This window comes from Pleuronectes platessa, chromosome 11 (assembly GCF_947347685.1).
Source record: "Pleuronectes platessa chromosome 11, fPlePla1.1, whole genome shotgun sequence".
Classification (NCBI taxonomy): Eukaryota; Metazoa; Chordata; class Actinopteri; order Pleuronectiformes; family Pleuronectidae; genus Pleuronectes; species Pleuronectes platessa.
This window is the reverse complement of record NC_070636.1, coordinates 18652068-18662359: the sequence shown is the minus strand read 5'-3', so window position 1 is coordinate 18662359 and position 10292 is coordinate 18652068. Positions and strand designations below refer to the sequence as shown.

The following is a 10292-nucleotide window of genomic DNA, read 5'->3' as shown; positions in this document are numbered from 1 at the left end:
CAAAATAAATGCAAATAAATGTATAGAAACAACCCAAAAGGAGTTGACATCATTCTATGTGTGGTTTCCTGACTTTCCAAATTGTGGCAGTATGAAAGTTATTTAAATTTGATCACCTGTAGACTTTTGATGCACATGTGTTCAAAAGTAAAAATGAAACTACAGCATTAGGGAAATTAGTGTTGATAACTTGATTACAACACCTCTACTTGTTCAAATGACTTGGAGTGATGTACCAGCTTGGTGTCATCCTCTGACAGTGTCTGTCAGTCTGTCAGTCTCAGGTGGAGCTGCTGCTCACATTCTCCCTGAGGGACTAACACAGGACAGTCATGAGGATGACCTGACGGTAAGAGGCTTTAATACCTTATTCATCTTTCATTTTTAATATTTTTGTTTAACTTTATGTTGCCATAAACAAAGAGAGATGTTAATATGATAACAGAACATTTAATAATTCAATAATCTAGTGAAAAAAATGATCAAATATGACATTTTTCACTTATAAATATGTGTAAAATTAAGATAAATGTTGCATGTAATCTTAGCTTGAGAGACTGTATGATTTTAATGTTATTGTGTGTTTGTTTTTTCTGGGTCACAGACTGTTTGTTGCCAAATCCTGTTCACGCGGGGAGGATTTTGACTGAGGGTCTCTATGTGAAACACCGGGGGAGTTATGACAGACTTGTGGTTGATTTCTGTCCCACTGGACAAAACCAGTTTAAACAGTGTAGAGCAACTCAAGCGCACCATTGCCAAAACCAGCCGGGCCACCTGCTGCAAGTTCTCCATCCCTGATCTCAAGGTGAGGCTGTTTGTCGTCTGCCTGACGGAGTCAGATACATTATACAGAATAAATAAACAGACATGGAAGTTGTAGGAACTAAGGAGAAGAATAATTGCAACTGTGTATTAGTTCTGTGTTTATTCAAGTACAGTAGTGCACTGCTGAGGAGGATGATGGTGTTTGGTGTCCTTCTCAGGTGATGGGATGAAGGCTCGGGTTGCTCTCTACAGTTTGAGGCAAAAGTTCCATCTGACCTATTTAACTGAGAGAGATCACTGTTCACCTCAGCTGACAGGGGTCACGTTTGAACTGCTGTTCAAACCCATTCAAAAATATAAAACCCTTCTAATCTGCTAAAAGAACATATTACTCTGATTTTAGCTTCATTTATTTAATTATTTTATAATGTTTTCTCTCAAAGACACATTTGTATAGGTGTGTTGATTTTAGCAACTATTTTAATGATTTTATAATGTTTTAATTTATTTAGTGTTACTCTTTTCTAATCTGTAATATTTTGTATTTCTGTTTTCTATTCCTGTGTGATCTTCAAATAGTTTTTTTAACAGTTTCCTCGCGTTAAATTTTTGATATCACTTGTTAAAGGTTCAGTGTGTAGAATGTAGTGACATCTAGAGGTGATGTTGCATGTTGCAGCTGAATACCCCTCACCTCACCCTCCCCTTCCAAACATGAAAGAGAACATGTGTGTCCTTCAGTTGTTATAAAACTCAAAAGCCGCTTAGTTTGTCCAGTTTTGACGACTATAAAAAAACATGGCGGGCGCCATAGAGAGTACCCGCCCCCATGTAAATATTAGGTATTTAAATTAAAGGGCTTCATAAAATGGCCCCATTTTAGGATAAAGAAAAAAACTATTCTTACAATTTAGATGAAATACACATATCCCTAGGATTATTTTATATTCCGCAAATAAATCCCTCTTAACTAATTTGTATACACTGATGGCTTGTGTTTAGTGATTTGAGCTCTGGATGATGTCGGATGGATGATGCGTCAGCCCGTGTAGCGCTACCACCACTAACTGTACTGTCTATGCTGTGACTGCAGGTGGGAATACTGGACAGTCTGCTCACTATGTCAGATGATCTTTCCAAACTGGACATACTGACTGAGAGGTAAAACATCTGTTAAAGTATGAAGCAAACTGTGTAGCTGCTCGAGCATGTATCCTGGTGTTCCCCAGTGGTCATTGCACGTTTGCAGGTTAATGTGCAGCTTTGTCCTTATTCAAGACCAGTAACTCTAAGCCTGTGTGCGGTCTCCGCCATGATTAATTGATGGTCAGGGGCAGCTGACGGTTAGTTTTCCCTCCTGATTTTAAATTCATTGTTGCTGAGCGGACGCAGTGTAAGTGGGGAGGCCTATTTACGACATCAAAATGTGGCCTAACGAGATCAAACCAGACAGATTTATTTATTAGTTTACTCGAAATAAGTTTGACTCATTGTTTTCTGTCTCTGTTCTCAGTTGTATGTCTTTATTCACTAAAATAAAAGCCCAGTTCCACTTTTTTATTTCAAAAGGTATATTGGCCTGCTAACACTGCCAGATAGGGTGATTCGCCGACATTTCGAGACGAAATAATTAATGCTTCTTTAAATCCACAGATATCTGTGAGTGTTTATAATATATATATCATATGATATATGACATATTGTATATTATTCCCCTTTGTCTGCTCAGTGTGATCAAAAAAACATGTCAGTGTATGAGGGAGGTGATGGAGCATTCTACTGACAAAGTGCTGGAAAACGCCTTAGCCAATGGAGGTGAGTCTCTCTATCTCTCTCTCTATCTCTCTCTCTCTGTCTCTCTCTCTGTCTCTCTCTCTCTCTCTCTCTCTCTCTCTCTCTCTCTCTCTTTCTCTCTCTCACACACATACACACACACACACACACACACACACACACACACACAAAAACCATGAGGGTGTTGATTACATTGTTTACAAACTCATCAAGTAAGTGAATAGTAACCACAGGGTGCATGTATATTGCAAATGAAACTAAGAGCTGCTTAAATCATGCTCCGTGTGCAAACTCACAGAAGCAGCAGGAAAACATAAACCAGGCTAACCGCTGTCTCTGGTCCTGTTCCTCCCTCAGACCACGGCGTGCCTCAGACAGCCGTCCTGTCGCCCCTGAAAGCTTACCTCAAGTCTCTGAGGGGTATTTTATCTGCTCTTTGAGCTGCAGTGCAATGATGTGTGAGCCTTCTTGTGCAAAGTGTGTGTTTTTAAAGCGCTTTTACACCTTTTGTTTCCTGAACGACAAATTTCACTGTGGGGTGGTGTGATTTATTTTACAATTGTGCAAATGTTTGGTTTGGAGTCAGGTCACGACTTATGACTGTGTGTGTGTGCTTCTCAGTGGACCTAATGAGCTATGTGACAAAGTTTCAGTGGGACAAAGCCAAGTATCCCACAGCACTGCCTCTCTCCAGCCTGGCAGATATCATCAACAAGGTAGAGACTGCTGAAAATGAGGGTTTAATAAGTGTTGTATAAATATATTTATTACAGTCAGAACCAGCTACCGGAGATCTCTTTCACAAAGTTACATGATCCAAAAAGACACATTGAAAGTCAGTGAAATGGAAATCACATTGTCCTTTGCTTCAGTCATGGAGCAAATTACTTGGTGAAACAGTTATGAAACTTGTGGAATTTATATATAGTCTTCGAATGTGATTGGACCCCTCAAAAGTGGGCTGAGCTCCAGTGATAGAACCATTCACTTGAGCTCACAACTTCCTCACCTTATATCTGCATGTGTGCCAGGAAGTTTCTCAGGTGGAGACGGAATTGAAATGTCGAGCTGCGACGTACAACAGTGTGAAAACCAGCTTGCAGAGCCTTGAGCGCAAACTCGAGTGAGTAACATCCATTAAAGATGAAGTAACCCACATAATGATGTGTATAATCTAAATGTAAAAGTGACGTTCTTTCCAGGGGGAGTTTGCAAACTCGCAGTCTGAATGACATTGTGAGGCGAGAAGACCTGGTGGTCTCAGAGTACCTCACCACTCTACTGGTAGTGGTGCCCAGGTCAGTGATATAACAGGAGTGTTAGTGTGAAACTGTATACTGTGATATTCCTGATGTGTTTGAATGTGTTTTGCTCCCAGAGGGAGCTACCTGCAGTGGGAGAGGACCTATGAGTCTTTGTCACAGTTTGTGGTTCCCCGGTCGAGCAGGTGAGTCGCCTTGAGAGAAAACCACTCCACTTGATCGAGGCTTGCACTGGCTAAGCTCAACATCCAAGGGTCAGGCTCAGTAACCACAGGTGTTCTATTACTTGCAGAAAGGGAGAGTTCGGCGTAGCGAGTCTTATTACTTAAACCAGGGGCTTTTCCAAAAGCAAAATGTGAAAGTGCCCTCCATAAAAACCACGTATTAGTAAATGACTAAAATCATGCAATGCTACCAACGCTCAACTCCCCCTGATGAGAGGAAAAACCAGGGCCTTTAAAGGTTCAGAGTCTATGATTTATGACACCTAGTGGTTAAGATGCACATTAAAAACAACTGAACCAACTGGGTTGTAGACTGGGAAGTGCCTGAAACCCACTGTAATATTGTATTGAATGACAAAAAAAAAGAAGTTAGTTACTACAGATGTCCATAAGACAAAGACCCTAATTCTCACTTGAGTTATAACATCATGTTTCAAGTCTTCTTCAATACAGCATTTTGTCCATTTTCTAAATTTGTATCCCATTAAGAGTAGAACAAACAAGATGATGATTTGCATTGGGGCATGGATACTATGTGATTGATACTGTCCAATGGGTGCAGGTGTAGGTGGGCGTACAGTTTCCTTGAACTCTGACCAAATGCCAAACCTGAGACTTCAAAGCAGCAGCTCACAAATCCATTGTTAACGTCACGGCTGTTTTCTGCTTGGGAAGGAAACAAGTCAATAACATGTTACAGTATTACTGCAGAGTGGTTCCAATCAAAACAACAAACAAAAAAACAAAATATTAACTTACTTACTATTTTATATTGTATATATGTATGCAGTCCTCTTCCATGGTGCACCCAGCTCTCTGCCAATATTAGCTGGGATTGGCTTCAGCCTCCCTACAACCCTCAAAGGATAAACACTACAGCTGATGGATAAATTAATTGATAAATGAATGGATGAGTAAACTACAAGAAAATAAATGTATTGCTTGTCAGTGTTGCCCAGCAGAGGCCAGTCTAGTCGACAGGAAACTATAATGTGAGCAGACATGATTGCTCCTATCAGCCTGTCAGTGATGATGAAGCCCCAGACAAGTTGTGATATACAGTTGATTGTTTTTCAGTCTGAAAAAAAAAGATATATCACACCTACTCATGAAACTTAAGAAACACTGTCATGGATTTAATGTTGGTAGGCTTCTGCTGCCAAATGGGAAAACCAAGAAACCTCTCCTCACTGAGTTTAATGTGGCATGAAAACTAATTTCACCATGAGCAAAACAATCCATTCACCTTTCAGACAAAAATTGAAATAATTATCCATTTTGGATTTTTTTAATCACAAAGAAATAAAAAGGTTGGTCATTTTTTGGTATCGTACAAATTGATTTGTATTAGTGTGTCATGCACTTTATGAGCCCAGCCTAAAACAAGCTAACAAGATGCTCCACTGTTTAGAAAAAAAAAAGTACAAAAAAGGAAAGGAAGAAAGTTAAGTTTCAGCACCTGTCATCATCTGCACAGCAGAACATTTCAGGATTTTGAACATGACATTTCATGTAATAAAGATTATTCTCTCTTCTTAATAAGGGGAATACAGTAGAACATATGATTCATCCTCAACCTCTCACGCAACCTATTGTCCGGAAGGATGTTTTTAAATCAACAAACTTGGGCCAGAGGAAGGATTTCCAAATCACCAGATCACCAAAATTATTCCAAGTCATCCAGAGGGGAACAACTGTAAATGCCAGTTAGCTGTATATAGCTAGAAAACATGCATCAACAATACCAAAAATGATGGTTATTCCCCTTATCATACATAGAATAAAACAATATAAGCTTCACAATGCTTGATATAAAGTATAGTTATCAGTATCACCCGGCTTTAATTGTTCATTCTATTGCTCTGTCATGTTTGTTTGTGTGACAATCAGGAAGCTGCATGACGACGGAGAGGGGGGAGTTTTCTCAGTCACGCTTTTCAAAAGGGCTGTGAGTGAATTTAAAGCCAGAGCCCAGGAGAGCAAGTAAGCAGGAGGGGATTTCCAGAAAGCAATCCGTCATCAGGTCAAAGACGTGTTGTTTGTGTCAGTTACCACAGCGTAGCCTCTGATCCACAGGTTCACTGTGCGTGAGTATCGCTTTGATCAGGAGGAGGAGAAGCATCAGGAGAGGAAGCAGCTGAGCGTTCACAAGAAGGAACAATGTGTGAGTCAAGCATCATGTATTCTCTCTGTAGAGTTGAATTCTGGTGTGTGTGTGTGTGTGCTGTGTAGATATTTGTGCTCTGCTCCTCCACAGGGAATCTTTTTGCGCTGGCTGAAGGTTAATTTCAGGGAGTTATTTACAGCCTGGATCCACTTGAAAGCGTTGAGGGTGTTTGTGGAATCAGTCCTCAGGTCAGTGGTGATATCATGTACTCCCAACTTTAGTAAACCATTGGCATGTGGAGCATGTGCGAGTAGACTCATGATGATATCCCACTCCCAGGTATGGACTACCTATAAACTATCAGGCTCTGCTGCTGCTGACCGACAGCAAGCGCTCGAAGAAACTCAAAGGAGAACTGGCCTCACTCTTCATGCACCTGGATCCCACAGCCACTTCCAGCAAAACAGACGTAAGAGGTCACATTAACCTTCACCTATTCTGATGCTGCTTGTAACTAGACTACTGTTACGTTCATATTTCATCCAAGGCCACATGGTCACATCCTCCCCTTCTGCTGCTGCATAGTGTTAGATAACAGCCGGTGAACTGTTTTTGCAGAACACCATGACGTCACTGTGAAGTTGACCTTTGACCCTTTGGATATAAAGTGTCAGCACTACTACATAATTGTATCCTTTCAGACATGTGCATCCAATTTTTTCATATTGTGTTATTGTAGGAGTGGCAGAGTTCACAACATTTTACATTTACTTGCATAATATTAATTATACATAAAGCAGTCTTACAATATATATGTATTTTTAGTGAAGGAAAAAAGGAATCGTGCCGGAAAAATATAAATAAAAGGAAGAAAGGAATGGAAGATAGAATAAAAACAGTTTACAGAGTACAGCACGCAGTACATATCAGACCTACTTCGACCCTTTACCCCTTCTAGGAATCTGCAATCCTTCAACTACTCACCATCAACACCCGATTGGTGACTTTTGGCTACAGAGCTTTCAGCTTGGCGGCCCCCATGGTCTGGACTACTCTGCCAACGGAGATTCACAATGCCACCTGCCTCTGGACATTCAAAACACTATTCAAAACTTATCTTTTTCTATCTGCATATGATCTGACTTAATGCATCTGTCCAAAATGATATAATATATAAGATATTATAATATAATATTATCCCAAAAATGATATATCACTCCCTCTTCTGTGCACCACTTTGTCATTGTCAACTTAAATATGCCCTTTTCCCCTAAATATATAAAGTATCCATGGGCACCTTTAAAGGTGACACAAAAATATAATATTATTAAGATCATTGTTTATTACACACACACAACCCGGGGACCGCAACCAATAAGAATAACATTTGAACAAAGAGCAGTTTTATTATCAGAAAAAAAAGCCATTTAATTAAACTTTGGGAGTTTGGAGGCCTGGCCAAAAAGAACAAAAAGATGGAGCAGATGTGAACCAACCATGAAGTTAACTCAGTTCAAACCCAGAAACTCTTATTCCATGACTAACAAAAATCTCTAAAAGTGTTAAGACCCTTAATTCGGAAGTTTTGGGGCTTTGTCAGCAGCTACAGCTCTGAGTCTTTATCACTTTATTCAGGTGGATTCTGGCAGTTTTTCTCAATCTTCCTGGCAGACCCTCTCAAACTCTGGGGCTTTGGCTGAGCCACTTATTTACATTCAGAGACTTGTCTCTGAGCCAGTCCAGAGCTGTCTTTCACTGTGATAGTGAAAAGTGACCTTGTCACCCAAGCCCAGGTCACATGCACTCTAGAGTGCATGATTTTCTTCTGTCAGCTCCACAGATCACGTTATTCTGTATGTGTCAGTTGACAATTGTTTCTGTTTCCTCCAAAACGTGAAAATCATGTAGATTAACTGATTTGAATAAATAATATTTAACATCCAATGGAGGATTTAAATACCTCTTCACTGCTGACAACCAGCCCGAGGCATTATGTTTTCAGGTTATCCGCCAGTCCAATTCTTGGGAACATATCTCAGTACATTAAGAGAGAATTCTTCATATTTGGTACAAATGTTCACTTGGACTTGAAAAATAACTAATTAGATTTCTATGGTCAAAGGTCAAGAGCACAGTGGACTCCAAACTATTTGGCCTCATATACATGATTTCTCAAATCTGCCTTTAGGAAGTATTTTAAGATTTTGACCAGTTGTCACATGGACTCAAAGATTTCAGTGGTCAAGGAATACAACGGCAGTGCTCCATGTGTAGTTGCATTTTTTCTAGTTGTTACTTGTACTTTAATGTGCATTAAATGATCTTTTAGCCTATCTGCTATTAATGTTTGATTCTCAGGCAAAAAATAACTGAAATCGAATTTATTCAGAAACTGATTGTCGTGAATAATTTAGCTTGAACTTGACAATGTTTGTCCATTGTCATAAAAGCACTGACAGTTCGGGAGTTGAGTGTTTATCCCGATTTCATGATAATTTCAGAATGGAGAGGAGCACTGTCAGCCATCTGCTGTCCGGCCTACATGAAATGACATCTGTCTCATGCAAATTTACCCATGGTCTTGCCAGACTGCAGAGAGGAGAGGGAGAATTTGTGTGGGCTACTGCACTACACACACATTCACTGCAGGCAAATAAGGACAGTGGAACTATGGTGCACAACATACAAGACAGAACAGCCTGTGAAACGAACATCATTTGCATGGTGAACAGACGCTCCAGTACAGGAGAATAAAGGGGGTTGAATAAGTCTAACGCTCCAGGGTTTTCTTTGTCTAACTCCTGCCAACAGGTGAACTGTGACATCCCAGGACTCTGTCAGCAGGAGTACTTCTCCTACATCTGTTTCGACATCAACACCAGCATGCTGGAGATCAGCTAGCAGTTGGCAAAGAGGGGACCCACTCAGTGACCAAGCAGTGAGGGGCCCCGTCGCCCGTGGACGGAGGGGCCCCAAGCGCAACATCAACACGGACAGCAAAGAGAGGACCCATGATGAGTAATGAGAGACCCTGTGGCTCATGCACTTGCTCCAGACCAGTCACTCACACTCAGAGCCAAGAGTGTGAAAGCCCTCAACACTAAAAGAAAACTAATCTGATAAAGGGTGTTTCCAAGAAAGTCTTTTCAATATTTCTCCTGAGGCAGAAGGAAGCGGCTGCTTCAGACAGAGATGTAAATAATCCAGTCAGGTTAACCGTGGATGGATTTGGCTTCTCTTCACTACAGTGTAGTCTACACACAGAGACAACTGTGTGATGTGCCGCTCATGGAATTATAGAACAGTTTAAAAATGTCGGTCAGTGTTTTCCTTTGACAAACATGTACTGTAAGCGCACAATAACTTCACATCCATCCGTCCATCTGTATCAATACCGGTTATCCTTTTGAGAGTCACGGGGAGCCAATCATTCATTTTATCGGAGTCCGCATGCTTTTCCTACTGTGAAATGTCAAAATAGCTGAAAACACCTCGTAAAACTCCAACTTAAGTGTGGGCAGTGGAGTTGCACTGTGGGAAATATGCTCCAGCCAGGTTCGAAGACGAAGCCTATATTTCTGGTTTTGCCGCTTGGATGTTAAATCTGTTTATTCTCATTACAACAATGATAAAACCAGTTGAACACACTTTTAACTTAAGTTTTGCTGAGTCCAGTGGGTTCTTACCTTGGTTTTTTTCTTTTTAAGGACTCTTGAACATTTGAAACATGACTAGGGCCCCAAGAACACAACGTTTTTCGTAAGGGTCAAGAGTATGAGGGTGTAGAATCACACTCGGAAAACTAAGCACTAACCTTATTGTCAGAAAAATGTAGTGGAGTAAAAAGTACCACGTTTTCCTCTAAAATGTAGTGGAGTATAAGTAAATACACCAAGTAAATTGCACTTGGGTAAAGCCCTTTATCTTCATGTGATGCTGCATTACATGATCACCTGAGTTTGCACTCTCTCTGTTCTGTGGAACAACCAGCATCACAACATTTGTGACTGCTGTTACAAATGTTTATTTTTTTTATATTTTGGAAGATATTAGCAGCTCAGAAAAAAAGAGAGAGAGGTGGGGGAGAGGGAGGGGAGAGAGAGATAGTGAGAGAGAGAGAGAGAGAGAGGGAGAGAG

The 10292-nt window shown here is 40.5% G+C and overlaps 1 protein-coding gene across 1 annotated transcript; it reads left to right on the top strand.

Annotated features, from left to right (window-relative positions):
* Positions 1-679: 679 nt before the first annotated feature.
* On the top strand, positions 680-10199 carry atp6v1c2 (ATPase H+ transporting V1 subunit C2). The gene is made up of 12 exons (XM_053434768.1): positions 680-808; positions 1862-1929; positions 2498-2583; positions 3184-3278; positions 3594-3685; positions 3765-3860; positions 3941-4009; positions 5939-6031; positions 6125-6212; positions 6306-6403; positions 6495-6624; positions 8967-10199. The coding sequence occupies exons 1-12, from the start codon at positions 680-682 to the stop codon at positions 9054-9056; spliced, it is 1134 nt and encodes a 377-aa protein (XP_053290743.1). The 3' UTR covers positions 9057-10199.
* Positions 10200-10292: the final 93 nt, after the last annotated feature.